The sequence below is a fragment of the Eulemur rufifrons genome, chromosome 20 (genome assembly GCF_041146395.1).
Source record: "Eulemur rufifrons isolate Redbay chromosome 20, OSU_ERuf_1, whole genome shotgun sequence".
NCBI lineage: Eukaryota > Metazoa > Chordata > Mammalia > Primates > Lemuridae > Eulemur > Eulemur rufifrons.
Genome location: NC_091002.1, coordinates 35651517 through 35674479, shown reverse-complemented (window position 1 = coordinate 35674479; position 22963 = coordinate 35651517). Strand labels below are relative to the sequence as shown.

At 34.9% G+C, this 22963-nt stretch overlaps 1 protein-coding gene, 1 non-coding gene and 1 pseudogene across 3 annotated transcripts in view; 1 reads left to right on the top strand and 2 right to left on the bottom strand.

The window, feature by feature from the left end:
• The window catches only part of TASP1 (taspase 1), a 172613-nt gene that overhangs the window by 29885 nt on the left and 119765 nt on the right, over nucleotides 1–22963 (top strand). The window contains exons 5-7 of one of the 2 annotated variants that reach the window (XM_069495683.1): nucleotides 4161–4281; nucleotides 9602–9686; nucleotides 16391–16470. The exons of the other annotated variant lie outside the window; for it this stretch is intronic. Coding sequence (XP_069351784.1) covers nucleotides 4161–4281; nucleotides 9602–9686; nucleotides 16391–16470 — 286 coding nt within the window. The remainder of the gene's footprint in view (nucleotides 1–4160; nucleotides 4282–9601; nucleotides 9687–16390; nucleotides 16471–22963) is intronic. 2 annotated transcript variants of the gene reach the window in all.
• On the bottom strand, nucleotides 3191–3297 carry LOC138401275 (U6 spliceosomal RNA). Its single transcript, XR_011236439.1, has one exon. It is a non-coding gene; the product is annotated as a U6 spliceosomal RNA (small nuclear RNA).
• On the bottom strand, nucleotides 5090–5511 carry LOC138401114 (ubiquitin-conjugating enzyme E2 variant 1 pseudogene; annotated as a pseudogene).

Genomic DNA, 22963 nt, shown 5'->3' with positions numbered 1-22963 from the left:
TTAATTTTTTACTGTCTTTCTCCCTTAGCTAGAATGGAGGCCCCATGTGGGAAAGGATGTTTTTCTATTTTTTCACTGTTTTATCCCCATGGTTTAGATCAAGGATTGGCCAACTGTGGCTGGAAAGCCAAATCTGGCCTACTGCTTGGTTTTTGAATAGCTCACAAACTAAGAATGTTTTCACTTTTTTAAAATAGTTGAAACAAAATCAAAAGAGGAATAATCTTTCATGATACCAGAAAATTATATGAAATTCAAATTTAAGTGTCCATAAATGAAGTTTTATTGGAATACAGCCATGCTTATTTGTTTATTTTCTCTGGCTGCTTTTGGGCTACAGTGGCAAAGTTGAGTAGTTGTAGTGTTGTCTGTGTGGCTCACAAAGCCTGAACTGTTTAATAGATACGGCCCTTTATAGAAAAGATTTGCCTGGCACATTGGTGCCCAGTAAGTTTTTGTAGAATGAATGTTTCTTAACCTGTACCACCACAAAGGAATCTAAATTGGAAATCCTTCAGCCACCCAGTTCTTGAAAATTTGAGCTTGTCAAAAATTTTTTTGTTCCGGCTGCTAAACAAAAAAATCTCCAAATGATTTTTTTCAGTCAGAAATACAGTTTCAATGGCCTCTATTCATCCTGTCAATAATGAGTATTGGTGATGAGATAGTAGGGAATTAGTAATTCTTAGGATGGTGTTAGGTAATATAGGCATATTATACAAATTTTACTAGTGTTAGTGTGGAAAAGACCATGACAACATGGAGAACACATCCTGTTTTTATTACTCTATTTTAAAAAATTGAAGAAAGGTTGTTTCAAAGTCTGTATTTCCCCCTTTTCTCATAGCTTTAGGTCAGTAAAGCTACCTGCTTATCAATAAAGACAATAATTAAAATAATTTTGATAGTGTGCTTAGTTTTGAATAAGAAATTATATTATCACATGTTCTTTATTTTATTCATCTAATGATGTGTTTGTTGATATTGTACTTGAATGACAGAGTATGAATACTAACATATTGGTAATTTCCTGTTAATGTCTGACTTCTCCTTAAAGGAAGATTGGAAATTGGACAAATATAAATCATTTTACATAAAAATGATTTTATAATGTGCTAGTATAGTTTTTGTACAACATTTGAAAACTAAATTGTTTACATCTGTAAGAGCTATTAATAGAGGTCTCATAATAGATCCCCAGAGGTACGGTATGCCCTGTAGCCTTGCAAACAGTTCTTATTTTATGCTTTCAGCAAAGGGCATTATATGGGTAATACAGATTGTGGTCCCTAGTAAAAGAGTGACACTTTGGGGGTCTTTGTCTTGGCTTGCTGTTCCCAAATTTCATTAACAGGAAAGGGTCTGCATGTTGTGGTGGGAAAGTAATTCCTGACTCACCTCTTGGTCTTCCTGCCCTCTCTTTGCTGGGTTAGTCAGTCAAAGGGATCTTACTTTTAAAGACTGTCTTCTTTAAAAATTATAAGTAGGCTTAAAATATATTTTGCTTTTAAAATTCCATCTTATAGGAGGGGGACAGGATGGCTCTGGGTGGGAAAAAAATTCCATCTTTTAGAAACTGAAAATACTATTGCCTGAGTTTATTTCATTTTTCTTATTTTAATCATGAAAAGATTTGATTCTTAACACTCTATTACATTTCAGTGGCATTTCTGTATAGGAGTAACCTGTAAAAATTAGTAAGTATCAGTTTGCTTAAGGTGTTACAGTTCCCAATGATTATTCTGTTTATATCTAGGTGTAATTAACTGCTGTTCATTCATTCTACAAATATTTATTGACTACCATGTGTTAAGCATTGCTTTAGACATTGGGATACAATACCTAAAAAGGCAAATTCTTGTACTTATGGGTCTTACATTCCATGGGAAGAGCTAGATGAACATTATATATAATGTCAGGTAGTGGAAAGTACCTTAAAAAGAGTAAGAGAGAAGAGAATGATTGGGAATGGCTGGGGAAATGCTATTCTAGATAAGTCAATGAGGGGAGGCCTCTCTGATGTCATTTGAGCAGAGACATAAATGAAACGGGGGAGGGCTCTTGAAGATGTTGGGGAAGGGAATTCTTGGTCAGAGGGGAAAGTTAATTGATTGATTTTCAAATGTTGGACCAGTCTTGCATTCCTGGTATGTACCTTATTTGGTTGTAATGTATTGTCCTTTTTATATATTATTGGATTAAATTTGTTAATATTTTGTTGAGGATTTTTACATGTATATTCAAAAGGGATAATATTCTTTGTTTTGAAGAAATTTATAGTATTCATTGATTATTAGAAAAGAAGGAAGATCTCAAACCAGTGGTTTAATCTAACACTCTAAGAAACTAGAAAAAGAGAATCATATTATATCCAAAGTAAGCAAAAAGAAAAAAATTCATAAACAGTAGAAATCAATGAAATAGAAAACAGAAAGCCAGCAAAACCAATAGTTAGTTCTTTGAAAAGATCAATAAAATTTATAAACATCAAGCCAGATGGATTAGGACTACAAAAGAGGAGCCACACATTACCAGTATTAGCAATGACAAAAGGGACGCTTTCACATCTCTTTTGTGATATATTCTAATATGCTTTTACTTTTATCTCTCTGGGCTTTTATATTTAAGGAGGGTTTCTTATAGTCAAGTTTTATGACTTGATACTGCCTTCTACTAGAAGTGTTTAGACAATTTGAATTTAATATAATCATTCATATGGTTATGTTTAAAGCTGTCATCTTACTATTTGCTTTCTATTGTTTTCATCTCTACTTGGTTCTCATTTCTTTTTCTATTTTTGAGGATTTAATAAATGATTCCTTTTTATGTCCACTGTTCTACACTTCTTCATTATATTTTTTAGTTGCCATACTGTTTGCAAAACCTATCTTTGGATCATCACAGTCTACTGCAAATCATATTATAGGCCTTCCTGTATAATGTAAGAGTCTTATAACAATACACTCCCATTTATCCCTCCTAATCTTTGTTTTACCTTTGCCTTACAGTTTGTACCTGTATTTGTCATAAACCCCACAATACACTGTTATTTTTTACTTTAAATAATTATCTTTTAAAGCGTCTAGAAAATGAAAGAAAAATTCTTTATATCTTCACATTTATTTAGACTTTTTCTTTTTCTCTTTTTAATGGGTTTGTTTGTTTTTCTCTTGCTGATTTGCTTGAGTTCAAAAATATGGCATGCTTGATGAATTTGCTTGTCATTCTTGCGCAGGGGCCATGCTGATCTTCTTTGTATTGCTCCAATTTTAGTATATGTGCTGCCAAAGTGAGCATAATGTTACTGTAAATGGGATTATTTTCTTAATTTTATATTCAGATCATTCCTTGCTAATCTATAGAAATCCTACTGATTTTTGCATATTGATCTTGTATCCTGCAACCTTGTCAAACTTATTTATTAGTTCTGATAGTTTTTTAGTGGAGTCCTCAGTATTTTCTATATATAAGATCATGTTATCTTGAAATAGAATTTTACTTCTTCCTTTACAATCTAGATGCTCTTTCTTTATTTCGTTTTTTCCCCTTAATTGTCTGGTTAGTTGTACAGTATATTGTTGAATAGAATTAATGAGAATGGATATCTCTGTTTTGTTCCTGATTTTAGGGGAAAGCATCCAGTCTTTCATTATTCATTACGATGCTAGATCGGGACTTTTCATAGATCCCCTTTATCATTAATGTTAAGGAAATTTTTTTCTATTAATATATCTAGTTTATTGAATGTTTTTCTTATGAAAGGGTGTTAGATTTTGTCAGATGCTGTTTTTTGTGTTTATTGATAAGATCTTGTTTTTTATCCTTTATTTTATTAATATAGGGTATTACGTTGATTGATTTTTAGACAGTAAACCAGCCTTGCTTTCCTCTTGTTTGTAATGTATAATCCTTTTACTATTTTGCTGAATTTCATTTGCTGGTATTTCTTTGATGATTTTTTTGTCAATATTTACAAGATATATTGATCTGTAGTTTGCTTTTCTCATGATGTCATTGTTGTGTTTTGGTATCAAGGTAGTACTGGCATCATACAATAAGTTGGGAAGTGTTCTTTTACCTAGCTTTTGGAAGAGTTTATGAAGGATTGGCATTAATTCTTTAAAACTAATGGTATTTTAATTTTTGTTTTTGTCTTTTAGGATTCTCCTTTTACAAATGCTGGAATGGGATCTAATCTAAATCTCTTAGGTGAAATTGAGTGTGATGCCAGCATAATGGATGGAAAATCCTTAAATTTTGGAGCAGTTGGAGCATTGAGTGGTATGTGGGCATTATGACATACTATCTCTATTCTTTGAAAAACTGTGCATATTACCATTTCATGCCTTCTAAAGACTTAGTCCAGTCTTTTACACCATTCTTGCTTGGTGTTGAAAACAAATATTTTTCTTCTTTTACTAAATTTAAAACATGAACTCTTAGCTATGAATAGTTTTAAGGAAAACAACAAAGCAGCCTGTCTCTTAGTTTTGGGTTAGAATTTGATCATTCTCCTTCATCCCTTCAAGAAATTACAGACATTTAAAACTTGACTTAGAATATTATATTTTATAATTTATTTAAACTAATTAAAATATATTTTCATTGTAAGAAATTTCAGATGAAATAAATAAAATTTACCTTTGATCCTCTAAATCTTTCCTTCTTGTCATCTTCTCCTCCTGTGGTTTAACTAGCGAAAATCCAGTGCCTTTATCTTTATTTTTGTGTAATAGAGACATAGTTTTATTTTGTGTATATAGTTGTTTCTTAAAAAATAAATGTATTTATTATGAAACTTTTTTCTTTAGATAGGATGTCTTAGAGGTTTTTTCCAAATTAAAATATAAATGTTAATGTTAATATAAAATATTAATGTTGTCTTTTGATGAATAGAAGTTTTAAATATTTATTTATTTATTTAAGTATCATTTACAGTATCTTAAGATAAATTCCCTTTGAATGGGAGTTTCCTTTCCGTTACTTTGAGGTCTGTAAGTTGTATCTAGAAAATTTTACTACTGTGGAAAATGAAGACTCCTTAAATTGAATGAGGGTAAGGGGAAGGGCCTGTGGTTTTTCTTTTTGATTAATTGCTATAACACTGTCCTTCAGGTGGCTGAGGAAGTTTCATATTTTCTTTAGACATCATTAGGCGCCAAGGCTCTTGCAGGACAACTTTGATGCTATATGAATTCTGCCATTTTGCTAGCACTAATATGCCTCTTAGATCCACTACTCTATTAGAACTATTAACTCCATTCATATTAATTTTTGTTACAAATCTTACAAAAGGGGGTGCTTCTGGGATTTAGGTCCATATTCTATTTTAAGGCTGTATATTTGGTTTTCACAAATTGTCCAAGCCCATGGTGGCTGCCATTTTGTGTTGCTGTTGCTTAAGTTTTTAATTTTAGTGATATTTAAGTTATCAGCCTTTTCTTTTATGGTTAATTCATTTTGTGTTTTAAGAAGTTTTTGCCTATCCAAAGTTACGAAGGTAGTCTCCATTGTCTTCTTTTAGTAATTTTATTGTTTTTACCCTTCACCTTTAGCTTTCTTATCAAGCTCATACTACTTTTTGTGTATATGAGAATGGGGGTCAACATTTATTTTTTTTTCTCATATGAGTATCCAAATGGTTCATTGCCCATTATTGAAAAGGTGGTCCTTTCCTCACAGAATTGTGTTGGTAAATTAAGTGACTGCATGTGTAATGGTTTGCATCTGTACCCTGTTATGACTGGCTTCATAAAATGAGTTGGGGATTGTTTTTTTCTCTGTTCTTTGAAAGAGTTTGTGTATGATTGGAATGATTTCATGTTAATTGTTTAGAAGAATTCATCAATTATTCCAAATTAATGGAGTTTTCTTTGTGGGAAGTTTTAAAAAATAGGATTCAATCTTTAACATTTATAAGATTATCTATATTTTCTTTTATTCATATGTGTTTTTCAGGGAATTTGTCTATTTCATAGGAGTCAAATTTATTTGCCTAAAGACATTTTAAGTTAGCTTTCATCATTGATTTCTAGTTTAATTCTGCTGTGATCAGAGAACATACTATGTGTGATTCCAGTCCCTTCAAACTTTTTGAGACTTGCTTTATGGTGTGAGACCCAGCTTATATTCTGTTTCAGTTACAATCCATGTGGACTTCAAAAGTGTATGTATTCTGCAGTTTTGGGGTACAGTGCTGTATAGATGTCAATTAGGTCAATTTGATTTTTCATTTTTCTGGTCTTTTATATTTTTTCTGATTTTTGTGATATGTAAGAAAGCGTATTTCAATTAGTTTTAACTTTCATTTCTTTTATTATGAAGTTTTATTGGTATTTTAAAAAAAAATTCATGTGTTTAAAGGTCATTAGCATTTCTCTGTGAACTGCCTATTCATACCTCTTTTATGGCTTGCCTTTTAATTCTGTTTATAATATTCTTTATCATACTGGGATTTAAAGTTTTTATTTGTTAAACTTATTACTTTCCCTTTTGTGGCGTTGTATGTTTTTCTCTCATAATTTATAAACATAGTTGCCTATGTTTTCTTCTAATGTTTGTTATTTATTTTCATTTACCTCTTGAATACATTGTTTTTTCTGAAATGACTAAACATTTCTCCCTACATAATTTATTGACTAATAATAATAATAACTGCCATTTATTGACTGAATATAACATACTAGGCATTGTTCTGTAGTGGTTTACATATATTAAATCATTTAGTTCTCACAATACACTTGAGATGTATGCTTTTATCACCATTTTACAGATGAGGAAACAAGACACAGGAAGAGATTTAGTAATTTGTCCAAGTTTGTTCTATCAGTCTGAGTCAAACTAGGAGGCAGAAACCACATAATAGTTGAAACAAAAGCTTAATATAAAGAGTTATTAAGCAGTAATAGGAGAGTAACTATTAAAGAGAAGAGAAAACAAGATGTATCCTAGGGCAGAAGGAGAATACCCAAGGAAGGATAGACTTGCAGTTGGGTTCAGACTTCGTTGCAAAAGGTATGTTGCAGCCCACTGTATGGCAGAAAAGTTGCTGGGTTACCCAGGCCAGAGCTGGTCCACAGCCACTGTGAGCAGGACCAGTCCTGTGGGGCAAAGATGAACTCAGGCTGGTAGGTGGCACACAGAAGTCAAGAGTCCATGGGTTGGAATGTACCCTGAATCCAGGAAAAAAGAAAAACAGTCTGTGGGAATTGAACCTCCACTGAGCAGGATAAAGATTTGGCTTTTCTGTACTGCACAGCCACCCCCATGGAACACGTGCTATGTATGTGTGCCTATGGGTCTGAGGAGTGGGTGTGGGGATTAGTGACCTTGACCAGGGTACAGTCTCATTTTTTCTGGGGCTCTCAGCTATGCCGCAGTGGCCCAAATCAGGAGCTGGAGAAAACGTGGTGGCCAAATGCTGGGGAAAGCTACTCCCTGTGGGCACTCAGCAGTGGAGAATACCGCCTGGGCCAAATCATGAAGCCTGGTGAGCAAGCTACAGTGTTTTTCAGTGCCCTCCACTGACAGAGCTTACCATTGTGCTGTCTGGTAAAGGAAACACGTTTAAAGGGCCCATATCCATTTTTACGGATCAGGCAACAAAGGGTGAATTTGTAGCTGAGAAGCAATGAACTGATAACGGGGACAGTTATAAAATAGTTTGACTCCTGTGCATTTCACTTTGTTTTTTCCTACCTCTTGTATATAGTTTATCCTTTTCCCATTGATTTGAAATACTGTGTGTATTATATATTAAATACCCAAATTCACATGTGTCTGTTTCTGAACTTTAGCTTTATTCCTTTCCATTGATACCTGTGCCAGTTTTTTATTCAAACCACACTCTTTTAACTAGAATATCTTTGAATAAGAAACGGTATCTTGCAGGGTGAATACCTCTTCATTTTTCTTTTTCAAATTTTTCTTTTCTTAAGAGTCAGCTCCTCATACATCATACAAATCCTTTCCAAGTTTTGATGGAGAATTTATATATTTGAATTTAGAAGTTATTTGGAAATTATTTATAATATTGAATCATCATATTCAGAAATACATCATGTGTTAAGAACTAGTATATGGGCCGGGCGCGGTGGCTCACGCCTGTAATCCTAGCACTCTGGGAGGCCGAGGCGGGTGGATTGCTCAAGGTCAGGAGTTCGAGACCAGCCTGAGCGAGACCCCGTCTCTACTAAAAACAGAAAGACATTATATGGACAACTAAAAATCTATATAGAAAAAATTAGCCGGGCATTGTGGTGCATGCCTGTAGTCCCAGCTACTTGGGAGGCTGAGGCAGTAGGATCGCTTAAGCCCAGGAGTCTGAGGTTGCTGTGAGCTAAGCTGACGCCACGGCACTCACTCTAGCCTGGGCAACAAAGTGAGACTCTGTCTCAACAAAAAAAAAAAAAAAAAAAAAAAAGAAAAGAACTAGTATATGGATCTGATCTGGGCTTTTCTTTTATTTGATATTTCATACTTCTTGTGGCAGAGGTTTTTGGCAAATTAGCTAGATTTCTACAATTAGTTTTGCTCTGAGTCACTCTGGTGGCCTTAATTTAAGTTTTTATAGTCTCTGTTTCCTACTGCTGAATTTTTTTTTTTTTTTTGTATTAATAGTGTCCTGAGAGACAGCCATTGATTAGTGGTTAAGGACATTGTCTCTGGCATTAGCTGCCTCTGTGTTAAAATCTCAGCTCTGTGATCTTGGACAGGCAACTTAACCCTCTATGTAAAATTTCCTCATTAATCATATAGAATTCATAAGTGGCACCATGTGATAAGAGTTGAGGGATCAATTAAATCATCTGATACATTTAAGACTTTGGCCCTGGGCCTGGTACATAGTAGGTACTAATTACTTTCATTGTCTGCTACAACCATCATCATCATCATATTTGCCATTGCCATTGTCATCCTGACAATCACACTAACACTGTCCTGTCATTCCTCCCAGAGAAGCACTGCCATCTAATTTTTACATACTACTTAGCCTCCTGGAAATGGTCTGAACCACATTTTAGGTTATAATCTTGTATATACTTGGCTTCTTCTCCCTCCTTAGTCAATTTGAAGGACTTTTTCTCTATTTTGTCTCTCTTTTAGGTGGCATTTAAAATTTTTGGCTTATCTTTCCCCATTAATTATTCTCTCCAAGGTCAATTTGAAGTGGTTTATAATCCTGTTTATTCTTCAAAGGAAATTCATGGTTTTGTGGTCAATAAATGTCTGGAGCATGTGTTTAGTTTTGAGAGTAGCAGAGTACCGTATTTTCAGTTCCTTTTTTCTACTCTATTTTGAAATTTATTAAAAAGAAACCTAATTTAAATGTGCAGTGTTTCAAATTCAGTCTTTGCTGCTGTAGCACATGGTAAAACATGAGAATATACATTTTTTTTATTTGTTCTTGTCTTGCATTTACTAGGTATTCATACATTTTTTGATTTGACTCTTATTCACGATTATAGTTAGTATTATTTGATACCTTAAAAAAGAAGAATTTCCAACATATATTAAAGTTGTTTTATGGAAACAACCACAAAACCGAATGGGAAACTTGAAGATATTTCTGACTTCTTTTTCTGCCAATTTTATTTTATAGGAATCAAGAACCCAGTTTCAGTTGCAAACAGACTCTTGTGTGAAGGGCAGAAGGGCAAGCTCTCAGCTGGCAGAATTCCTCCCTGGTAACCACTTTGTTCTTCCTGACTTTCCTTGGGCCTTTGGTCTTTAGTGCATGCAGTGTTTGAAGGCTGTTTTTTTATCCACAGAAGGCTGATTCTATTGGTTACAGTCCAGCAGTAGCATGCCTTTCAGGGGAAGACACACTTTGTTCTGTGATCTTGGAACATTCTGTACCCTTGATAAAGCTCCAGACAGAATAGAATATCATGGATTAAAGCAGAAAGGGGATCAGAGTTAATTTTTGGTTTTGTAGTTGATTACAGAGATGTTTTTGCTGTTGCTAAGTGTTCAATTGGGGTCATTTTATTATGAAACTATAAATGTACACATTGGAGTCCAGAGTTTAAAGTAATTTTTAATTTTGAGAAGTTCTTAGAATAAAAGTACATAGAACATTGTAAATAGCCCATATGAACTTGTCATTCAGCTCCAATAACTAATGATTTGCTTTTCATCTATCTCATGCATCTTGATTTTTTCCTACAGTATTTTGAAGCAAATCCTCAACATATTTTACCCTTAAATTGTTTTGTAAATATTTCTATGTTTGCAAAACATAGCTACTTTACTGTTAGCATGCCTGACAGTATTAAGACATAGGCTTTAATATCATCTCATACTCTGTGCTCTTACTCTGACTGTGAAGGTTACTTTAACATTTTTTGTTCAAAATTGTGATGACAACACTATAAGAATCATTTTGTTTGACTCTATTCATATATGTATAAAATTATATATATAAAAACTTTATATATATATTAAAAACTTTATATATATGTGTGTGTGTGTGTGTATACATATATATATATATATATATATATTTTTTTTTTTTTTTTTTTTTAAAGACAGGGTCTTGCTCTGTTGCCCAGGCTGGAGTGCAATGGTGCAATCATAGCTCACTACAGCCTGAAACTCCTGGGCTCAAGAGATCCTCTTTCCTCAGCCTCCCCAGTAGCTGGGACTACAGGTGCATGCACCACACCCAGCTCATTTTTAAATTTTTTGTAGAGATGCAGTCTCTCTATGTTGCTCAGACTGGTCTTGAACTCCTGGCCTCGAGCAATCCTCCTGCCTCGGCCTCCCAAAGTGCTGGGATTATACACGTGAACCACCACACCTAGATGACTCTATTATATTTTGAAGTCATAGAAAATAAATTAATATAGTTAAAAAAAAATCTTAAAACCTCTACCCAGATATATTCAAGGTTTCCTTTTAATCTTTTTTTTTTTTTTTTTTTTTTGAGACAGAATCTTACTCTGTTGCCCGGGCTAGAGTGCCGTGGCGACCTCATCTAACCCTGATTACCTCCCAAGGAGCTAGGGCTTCAACATTTGAATTTTTGGGTCGACAGAATTCAGTGTGTAGCAATAGATCTCTGCATTGTAGAGTAAAAAAATCCAGTTGCTAATGATATGTTCAATTTAACTTGTGTTTTCTTAAAAAATTACAAAATAATATGATGCATACCTGTTTCCAACCACCCCAGTTAGGAAATAAAACATCACCAAAAGATTTGAAGCTGCCTAGACTGAACCCTTTCTGATGGAATCCTTGTTCTTATGTTGTCCCACATCCTCCTGCTGACCACATCTCTGCCCTACCCCTAGGTGACAGTTGTCCTGAGTTTAAACTTTCTCATTCCCATATATTCCTTCATACTATTACAACATAGACAATACTCTAGTTTTCATAGGTGTACAAAAAAGATTTGTAAAGAAGATTACCAAACTCACTGTGATTATCTCAGGGGAGGAGGAAGGAGGGACCAATTGTCAAAGGGGAAATATACAATATTTTAATGTTGTGTTAGGAGAAAACATGGGAAAAAGTGATGGCTACCTCTTCATTAAAATGACATATAGTAATGTAACACCTGTCTGGAACTAGCTGATTTTCTCACATACATAGTTCTTCAACTTTCTTCTTTCTTTTCAAATTGTCTTGATATTTTTATTGATTGATTGATTGACAGAGTCTCATTGTGTCACCCAAGCTGGAGTGAAGTGACTCAGTCATAGCTCACTGTTACCTTGAACTCCTGGGTTCAAGTGATTCTCCTACCTCAGCATCTCAAGTAGTTGGAACTACAAGCACACACCACCATGTCTGGCCAATTTTTAAATTATTTGCAGAGATATGGTCTCACTGTGTTGTCCAAGCTGGTCATGAACTGTTGGCCTCAAGTCATCCTCCTGGCTTGGCCTCCCAAAGTGCTGGGATTATAAGCATGAGCTACTGCGCCCAGTCATATAAATTTTAGAATTAGCTTGTCTATTTCCATAAGTAGCCTGCTGGAGTTTTGATTAGAATTCTAATATGCCCATTTATTAAGGTTCTTTAACTTCTCTGAAGAGTGTTTTATAGTTTCCAGTGTATAGATTTTGCACGGTTTGGGGGATCATATTTATACCTAGGTATAATATTTCATTCTTTTTGATGTTATGGTAAATGGTATTTAAAAATGTTAATTTCTAATTTTTCATTGCCAGTATATATAAATATGATTGATTTTATTGTATTGATATTCTATCCTGGGAATTTGGTAAAATTGTTTGCTTTAGTATAAATATTTAAAAATTTTTATTATATTCTTTAGAGACAGGTCTCAATCATCATCCAGGCTGGGGTGCAATGGCATGATCATAGCTCACTATAACCTGAACTCCTGGGCTTAAGTGATCCTCCTGCCTCAATCTCCTGAGTAGTTAGGACTACAGACACATGCCGCCATGCCTAATAGTTTTGTTTTGTGTAGAAATGGGGTCTCCTTGTGTTGCCCAGGCTAGCTCGAACTCCTGGCTTCAAGTGATCCTCCTGCCTTGGCATCCCAAAATGCTGGGATTACAGGTGTGACTCATCATGCCTGGTTTTTTCTAGTATAATTTTTATATATTTGTAAGATTTTCTACATAAATGCCCTGTCTCCTGGGAATAAGGATAGTTTTACTTCTTACTTTCTAATCTGGATTCCTTTAATTAGTTTCTTTTTCTTACTTTATTGCACTGGCTAGAACCTCCAATGCAATGTAGACTAGAAATGTGAGAGTGAACATCCTTGCTTTGTTTGTGATCTTAGGGAGGAAGCATTTGGTTTTTCACCATTGACTATGATGGTTGCTGTAGGTTTATCACAGATGTTCTTTATTTTTTGAGAAAGTTTCCTTCTCTTCCTGGTGTGCTGATATTTTTTAAGAGGAATAGATGTTATACTTTTTTTTTTTTTTTTTTTTGAGACAGAGTCTCACTCTGTTGCCCAGGCTAGAGTGAGTGCCGTGGCGTCAGCCTAGCTCACAGCAACCTCAAACTCCTGAGCTCAAGCGATCCTCCTGTCTCAGCCTCCCGAGTAGCTGGGACTACAGGCATGCGCCACCATGCCCGGCTAATTTTTTTTCTATATATATTTTTAGCTGTCCATATAATTTCTTTATATTTTTAGTAGAGGTGGGGTCTCGCTCTTGCTCAGGCTGGTCTCGAACTCCTGAGCTCAAACGATCCGCCCACCTCGGCCTCCCAGAGTGCTAGGATTACAGGCGTGAGCCACCGCGCCCGGCCCGATGTTATACTTTGACAAGTGCTTTTCTGCATCTGTTGAGATGATCTTAGAATTATTCTTATTTAGGCAGTTAATATAGTGATTGGTTGATTTTTGACCGTTACCATATTTGCCCAGATTGCTCATTTCAGGGTGTTTTTCTCTGCAAGCACTTGAAGCCGCATTTGTAGCTTAGCTTATTAAAACTTTTAGTTACCCCATCTCAGTGCAAGTCTCAGTAGAGTGTTGTTTCTTTTTGTTTTGGGCTCTATTGCTGGGGCTAGAGTACAGTGGTGTCCTCGTAGCTCACTGTAACCTCAAACTCCTCAATCCAGCGATCCTCCTGCCACAGCCTCCCAAGTAGCTGTGTCTACAGGTGTGCCACCATGCCCCGCTAATTTTTCTATTTTTTTGTAGAGACAGGGTCTTGCTCAGGCTGATGCTTTTTGTTTTATAACCCTTTAGACATGCTTTACTGTAAATTAAGGTGGGTATAATACAATGAAAATGCTGTCCTTTAATATAGGGACATTTGACACTATTATTTTGTTTAATATTTTGCCAATGTTTATCTAATGCTTAGTGTGTTTCAGGCACTGTTTTAAATGTTTGAGATACATTGATGAAAAAACAAATGTCCCCATCCTTATGAAGCTCACAGTTTATAAGGGGAAGACAGAAATAAAACAAAAGATACAATATGTAAGTTATAAATTATATAGTATTTTGGAAGGTAGAAAATAGATGAAAAAGATAAAAAGAGCAGGGTGGGTGGGATTGGGAATACTGGGTAGGGGAGTGCAATGTGTTGGGATGCATTTTTAAATAGGAGGTATATTTGAGCAGATGAAGGAATTGCCATTTGGAAAATAGAGGAAGATCCAGACAGAGAACAGTCAGGGTAAAGTCCCCGAGGCAGGAACCTCCCTGGCATCTTAGTGGTTTTACAAGAAGCTCGAGTAAAGCACAGAAGGGGCAAACGATGTAAGAGGTTAGGAGGATCAGATCATGTGGAACCTAGTGGATTCTTTTAAAGACTCCAGTTTTTACACTAGTCCTCGCAAGAGAAGAGGAATGCCATTATCTGACTTGCGTTTTACAAGGATTTTATTGGCTGGTATGTTGAGAACTGACTGAAATAAGGGGGCAAGGCGCAGGGAAAGGCAAGCATAGAAGTAGTGAGGCCATTGCAACAATCTGGGTATCAGATGATGGTGACTCAGACCAAGGTGGTAGCAGTGGAGGTGGTGAGAAGTGGTCAAATTCCAGATATATTATCAAAGTAGTGTCAGTGGGACTTTCAAATGGATTCGGGTGAACGTTTTCTAAAACCTTTTTGATTGGAGAGTCAGAAGAATGCTTGAGAGAAATTTGAATTGGTACTGCATTTAATGTTTTGGAAAGTGATTTTTTAGTCATGTCAGTATAGTCTTTAGCAAAAACTTGTGCTAAAATAATTTCAAAAGCAGTTATATGATGTTTTGTGTGACCTACTAGACAGTAATTTTTGATATTAAGGAAAGGGCAGATATCTAGTATGCTTATCTATACAATGACATCCAAATACTCATCTTCCTATGAATATTTTAAAATGCCTGAAGTATTTCAAAACTTGCATAGCCAACAACAGCAAATTGATTTTATTTAGAATCAAAGATATGAATGTTTAAAAAATGAAAAATAAAACTAAGAATATTTTGTAAAATGCCACTGATTCCAGATGCTGTAATTGAACCCAAAATGACCAATGGAAGTGCTAAGAATACTAGATTCACCTCCAAACTTCTGTCTTGATCATTTAGTTACCTACTTCAACTTCTTTTTTATGTTTTCACATGAAGAGGTTATTTCTTTTATCAAATTCTTTTTCTAGAAGAAGGAAATGCCAAAAATGCCACCAGGACAGCTCAAATCCGCATCCAACTTCCTATTTCAGTTATTCTAGCATTTGAACTTTGTGTGACAGCTTTTCTTTGTCACAGCTTTCATTTGGTACAAGAATAGGAAAAACTATTTTCCATTCTTAGAATCCTTTAGAATTTTTTAAAAATAGAGTTTTAAAGAGGTAAAGTTGTTTATTCTTGTTGGCCTCTTCTCCTCTCTTTTTTCAGTGCTCCTTCCATTCCCGCCTTTGTGTGTATTGGAAAACAGTTTAGTTTAACCATTTAATTTCCCACTGAAACCATTTGGATGTGTTTCCAATGATATACTTGGATTTTATTTTGTAGTCTGTCACTGGTCTTATTAACAATAAAATCTTAAGACTTCAATATGTATTACTTTGAGTTTTTAGTATTAGAATGATTAGAAGAACAGAAATAAAAAGTAGGGAATGGGAAACTAACAAGTAGGCACCAGTTCAAGGAATCCATTACTAGCTGGCTGAGATCTTTAAAAAGTTGGCTATAGAAGAAGATGAAGTGATTGATTATTGTGGTAACTGCTTGCCATTACTGTTTGCTTAGTCAAATTACTTAGGGCACAGGTAGTTAATTATCCTACATGTTATTTGAAATCTTTGAAAATACATCTTTTATAGTTAGCTAGCAGTATCCTTTTATTAACATTGTTATGTTAAAACCTGCTGTGTAGAGTTTAAAAAATTTATTTTGGGACATAGCACAGTACTTTACTTACCATAGTGAAAATGATTCTGAGGGTATGTATCTATTTCTGTTATATCAAGGCTTAGATACATGTAAGCATACATGTTTGGGCATCTCTAGATGTACCCATTAATTTTAGGCAGATCCCAATATTCTGTTAGGCAAGAATACCAAATCTGAAGACATTCACTTAATCTTAAACTCTCTTAATCTGATTAAATAGATCTTGTGACATAAACTGAGAACCATGTTAATCCAAGACAAATCTTAATATTTTCCACAGGAAGTCAACTATTTTTACTTCTTATTGAGTTTTGCCTATTTTACTTGTTAGTTATTGCAAATGATATCATAAAATTTCCAATTGTCAAATTTCTGATTTGTTGAAAAATTTAAAAGAATTTTGGAGCATATAGCCATCTTATTATTTTGAGGTAAATCTGGAATTATGTCTATATGCAAACCTTTTTTTTCAATTTCCTTACCATATCACTTATATTAACTTTATTGAATAAATAGGAGATGACATTGTGAATTTTTAAAATAATAATTTTTCTATTGTTAGCTTTTTAGTTGGAGAAGGAGCCTACAGATGGGCAGTAGATCATGGAATACCCTCTTGTCCTCCTAACATCATGACCACAAGTGAGTAAAATCTTTTCAAAAATTAAGCTATATGAGTACATATACCTAAAAGCATAACATTTCTTCTCTTATGACCCACGTAGTACAGATATTTAAGGAAGAAAGCTTATATATTGAAATAGTTAAAAGATACGTAGAAAGTTATTTGATTTTAAGTGACCTTTATATTCCTAAGGTCTTTTTGTTGCTTTCTCTTGCTTTTATAGAAGTACTGCTAAAAGATTACCTTTAGATTACTTAAAATAATTACTCCTAATAAAATCATAATATCACCCTCCAAAGAAAGAGAGAGAGAGAGAGAAAGAGAGAAGAAAACACAGGCCAACATTTAACTGTTCTTGAGCTGAGGGGAGGAAACTTTACAGGTACAAGTGCAAGGGAAGGAAAAACAAACATGTGACTTCATGGGAGTTAAAACTGAAAAACACCTGTCACAGATATGACAAGGGGATATATATCTTTAATTTATGAAGAAGTTTACTTTAATTCAACTTAATTAAAAACACAAATACAAATAATAGCCCAATAGAAAAATGGTGAAAAATATTAAGTAAATAGTATAACTAATAGGGAAATTCAAATTAAAATGAGTGCATGTTAAATTTGTTCCCTATTAATTTTTGAGAGAGTTAAAAAATATTACTCCTGGTAAGTGTTTGGTGAAGTGAACATAATACATTGTAGGTGAAAATGTAAATTGGCAGAGATTTTGGAGGATAGCTAAGTAGTATAGATAAAAAGCTTTAAACTTATTCTACTTCTAGGATCTGGTCATTGGAGATACAGACAAAGATTTATGTAGAAGGGTGCTCAGTGCTATATATGATAAACTTATAGCCAATATCATTCTGAAGGGAAAAATTGAAACCATTCCCACTTAGATCTGGAACCAAACAAGGATGCCCACTATCCCCACTTCTGTTCAACATAGTGGAAGGAAGCCCTTGCTAGAGCAATAGGATAAGAGAGGGGAATTAAGGGTGTCCAAATGGGGCCAGATGAGATCAAACTCTCACCCTTTGCTGATGATATGCTGTTATATCTAGAATACCCCAAGGATTCAGTCAAGGGACTCCTGGAATTGATAAATGGATTCAGTAAAGTCTCAGGACACAAAATTAATACATACAAATCAGAGGCATTCTTATACGCCAATAACAGTCAAGCCGAAACTCAAATCAAAAACGCAGTACCTTTTACAATAGCCTCAAAGAAAATTAAATATCTAGGAAATATTTAACGAAAGATGTGAGAGACATATAAAAGGAGAACTACGAAACACTAAGAAAAGAAATCGTAGAAGATATAAACAGATGGAAAAATCTACCTTGCTCATGGATTGGTAGAATCAACATTGTTAAAATGTCCATACTACCTAAAGTGATCTACAGAATTAATGCAGTCCCCTTCAAAGTGCTAGCATCATTCTTTCCAGATTTAGAAAAAATAATTCTACACTTTGTATGGAACCAGAGAAGACCTCGTATAGCCAAAGCAATCTTAAGCCAAAAGAACAAACTGGGAGGTATCAGTCTACCAAACTTCAAGCTGTACTACAAGGCTATAGTAATGAAAACAGCATGGTACTGGCACAAGAATAGAGAGACATAGACCTTTGGAACAGGACGGAGAATCCAGAGGTGAAACCATCTGCATATTGTCATCTAATCTTTGACAAAGCAGACAAAAATATACACTGGGGAAAAGAATCTCTTTTCAATAAATGGTGCTGGGAAAACTGGATACATGCAGAAGATTGAAACTGGATCCCTACCTCTCACCTCTTACAAAAATCAATTCTAGATGGATAACAGACTTAAACTTAAGGCATGAAACCTTAAGAATCCTAGAAAAAAATGTAGGGAAGACTCTTTCAGACATTGGCCTAGGCAAAGAATTTATGAAGATGACCCCCAAAGCAATCACATTAGTTACAAAAATAAATAAATGGGACTTCACCAAATTAAAAAGCTTTTCTACAGCCAAGGAAACTATCATTAGTGCCAATAGACAACCTACAGAATGGGAGAAAATATTTGCTCTCTATACATCTGATAAAGGGCTGATAACAAGAATCTATCTAGAACTCAAAAAAATCAACAAGAAAAAACCAAACGAACAGGAACACTCATACACTGCTGGTGGGACCGGAAACTAGTGCAACCTCTGTGGAAAGCAATATGGAGATACCTTAAACAGATACAAGTAGACCCACCATTTGATCCAGCAATCCCATTATTGGGCATCTTCCCAAAAGAACAAAAGACATTCTATAAAAAAGACATCTGCACTCAAATGTTTATAGCAGCACAATTCACAATTGCAAAGATGTGGAAACAACCCAAGTGCCTATCAATCCATGAGTGGATTAATAAAATGTGGTATATGTATACCATGGAGTACTACTCAGCTATAAGAAACAATGATGATGTAGTACCTCTTATATGCTCCTGGACGGAGCTTGAGCCATCCTCTGAAGTGAGGTATCACAAGAATGGAAGAATAGGTACCACATGTACTCACCATCAAATTGGCACTGACTGATCAACACTAAGGTGCTCACACAGTAGTAATATTCTTTGGATGTAGGGGGTAGGAGGTTAGGGGTGGGTAAACTCACAACTAATGGAAGCAGTGAGCATTGTAGGGGGGGAAGGGCACGTCTCAAATCATGGTTGGGATGTGGCAAAGTAATAACATGTAACCAAAATGTTTGTACCCCCATGATTTCCTGAAATAAAAAAAATTAAAATAAATAAATAAATAGACCTCTGTAAAAAAAATAAAAAATACATAAATTTCAAAAAAAAAGTTGCCTTTTGCTTTCCGATTAAAAAAAAAAGAATATAAAAAATTTTGAAAAAGTCTTATGCCCAACACAGAGGAATGTGAGTAAATAAATGATCATATTTTCTTATAACGAAACCTTATGAATTAACTAGAAATTGTTGTGAAGACTCACGTCTAATAATGATTAAATGTAATGACTGAAAAAAAGTGAAAAATGAAGTTATAAATATGTATATATGTGTGTGTATTATATGTCTGTTTTTAAAAAGAAATTGTAGCTACATATTTGCATAAAATGAGAAAGAAATATTAAAAACACACTAATTAAGTTAAATGTTTATTTTTACCGGTATAATTTGTGAATATAATTTAAATATTCAAATTAAAAACTGAAGACTCATTAATTAAGGAAACCAAGTTGTATAAAAAGAACATGATTATATTTTATATAGAGTATATAAAGCTCAGCTCTTAATAATATTATATTCTAAATGAATATTCATGTAGCTGAAAGTTGTAATATAGGGAGGCTGGAAGGAAGAGAAATGTGTGTGTGGCAGTGAATCAGGAGTATGAGAGTTCTAAATTTTCTTCATCTCCATAATTCTGCCTTACAGTCTTTCCAATGGAACTTGTTTTAGAGTTATGATCAGGCAAATAGATCAGTTCATCTGCCAGTTCCATTTTTTTCTCTTGGAGACATGCCACCTGGCACTTTCCAATTTAGTCTTACTAGATCTGCTGCATAGCTGTCATCCTGGACTTGACTTCACTTCACCTTGGGATTTTCTTTGCCTCTTTCCGGTATCAGATTCTTTGTTTCCTGGATCTCATGTGTTTTTCTTTCTTGTTTTACTCCCTGTTCGGTACGTGTGAGACTGGAAATCATTTTCCCCTGGGTTTTTTGAAGACATTATTCTCTTTTCATCTGATTTCCAATCTTACTATTATGCAAGACTCCCAGTTCTTGTGGTGTATTTTTTATTTTGGAAGAAAGCTCTTAATTCTCATGTTTGGATTGTCTTTAAATGAAGCATTTTGGGGCAGGTTTTTTTTTTCACTCTATGTTGAGTACTTATTTTGTACTTTCACAGTCTGCAAGTTCAAGTGCTTCAGTTTTGTGGAAATTAAAAAAAAAATTTGTGGAGTAATTTATTCTCTCATATTTTCTCTATTTTATTTTTCTAATTTCTATTACTTAAATGCTGGATATTGTGCTCCAATCTCCTGTATCTTTTTCATAAAATTGTTTTTTCTTCTTTTTAAAAATCTCTATCTTTTGTCCTTCTAGGGAATTTCTTTAATTTTACCATCTAAACCTTCTACCTCTGATGAATTTATACTTTTGGTTTTGATATTTTTAATTTCAAGGGATCCATCTCTGATTAATGCCTTTTTAAAAAAATAGTGTCCTGTTCTTCTTTCAAGAATGTAGTATTTTTGCTTGTCTTTCTTAGCATATTATGGTTTGTGATTTGTTCTTATCTGCCGTTTCTGCTTCTTGTGTCTTACTTTTGTTTGCTTGTTTGGTTTGGACCCTGATACATCTTGACAAATTTTCTCAACCATCTATTGTGACCTTCTGCTATTTTCATATTCATGCATGAGGCACTTAAAAGCCAAAAGCCATTTTCTTTTCTTTTTTTTTTTTAATTCGATAGATTCAAGGGGTATAAGTGTTTTTTTGTTACAGGAAATGAAGTCATTTTTAAAGGCCATTTTCAAAGTTTGTGTGTGAGGGCATATCTTGATCTCAAGGTGGTTTGCATGATCAGGCTTGCTTTTTTGAGACAGGGTCTTGCTCTGTCTCCTGGCTGTAGTGCGGTAGCATCATCATAGCTCACTGCAACTTCAAATTCCTGGGCTCAAGCGATCCTCCTGCCTCAGCCTTCTGAGTAGGTGGGACTACAGGTATGTGCCAACCATGCCTGGCTGAATTTTCTATTTTTTGTAGATATGGGGGTTGGTGAGGAGGTGGGAGGGAGTCTTGCTCTTGCTCAGGCTGGTATTGAACTCCTGGCCTCAAGTGATCCTCCTACCTCGGCCTCCCAAAATGCTAGGATTACAGGCATGAGCCACCTCGTCTGGCCTGATCAGGCGTTTCTGTTGGGACATCTCCTAGGTGTTGCTCCAACAAAACCTAGTCTGTGTGTTTTTCTTTTGGATCCTCCAGAGAGAAATCTTCCCAGTTGTGTCAGGGCAATAGCCAATATTCTTATTACAGAACAAGGAACGGGGCTGGAGGTCTCGCCTTTTCTATTTCAGACTTCTATATAAATCTCTGTTTTCAGTAGAGAGCGTGGTACTTGCCCCCAGCTGTGCCTGATGTCCACTAATTTGGGACCTATCTAGTTCAGTCTCTCCAAAGAGTAAACCTCGTATTTTCTGCAAGCATGAGGAGGGAATTGGTGTATTTAGATGTTTCTTATTGACACTTTCTTCTAAGTTCTCTTGGTTTTAGTCTCAACGTGGCTTTCAGAGATACCAAATGTCTTCTATTCCAAGCTCTTCTGATGTTTCTTTGGCAGGAATTAGTTTACTTTTGCAAAGACTCGTTTGCTTTGTGATGTCTTTTCTACCAGACTTTAGGGTTTATCGTCCTCTGCTTAATTAGTCTACTTAATTTGTCTACTTGCTTTCAATTTTCTGGAAATGGATTGATATTGCCCTTTCCATTGTCATCCCTACTTTGCATTCCCTGTATTTAAACCTTTTTTCCCCCTCAAATTTCTTTTTGGTAGAGTTTCAGTAGGGTGTGAAGGTAAACTTATATGTTTAGTTTGCCAGTTTCACTTCAGATCATTTACATTAAAGGGTGTTATAAAATGGCTATTACTAGATTTTGCAAGATGACAAAAATATTTTTGACTATACACTAGTATTTTGTGTTCAGAACAAGAAAAATATCATATACCATAGGTTTCTTATGACTTATATAATCAACTAGGAGGAAATGTTCTCTGAATAAATAAGGTATTTGAAAGTACAGTGATGTATGAATCTAATTTTTACAAAAAAGAATGGTATTGACCTATGGTGAATTTAAAAGGAGAAATCACAACTGCTGTATAGATTAAAAAAAAACCCAGATACCATCCTATATCAGGCTACTTTTCTAATCTTCAATAAAAATTAGTTTGTGTATTAGTGTTAGTAAATGATATGCTTTATTTCAGATTACCCTTTTGGGGGACATAATCTGTAGGTTTTTAACCCCCTTCATATATATGAATTTTTTTCTGCTTCTGAGTAGGATACTTTGTTTTTTTCCTGAGACAGAGTCTCACTCTGTTGCCTGGGCTAGAGTGCCATGGCATCAGCCTAGCTCACAGCAACCTCAGACTCCTGGGCTCAAGCGATCCTTCTGCCTCAGCCTCCCGAGTAGCTGGGACTACAGGCATGCGCCACCATGCCCAGCTAATTTTTTTCTATATATTTTTAGTTGTCCAGCTAATTTCTTTCTATTTTTAGTAGAGACGGGAGTCTCACACTTGCTCAGGCTGGTCTCGAACTCCTGACCTTGAGCGATCCTCCCGCCTCAGTCTCCCAAAGTGCTAGAATTACAGGCAGGAGCCACCACGTCTGGCCCTGAGTAGGATACTTTGAAAGGCAACAAGATTGTTATAAAATACATTTGTTCTAATTGTAGAGTTTTATTACAGTCTGTATGTGGTATATCAGGTCTTATTATCACATTGTCATA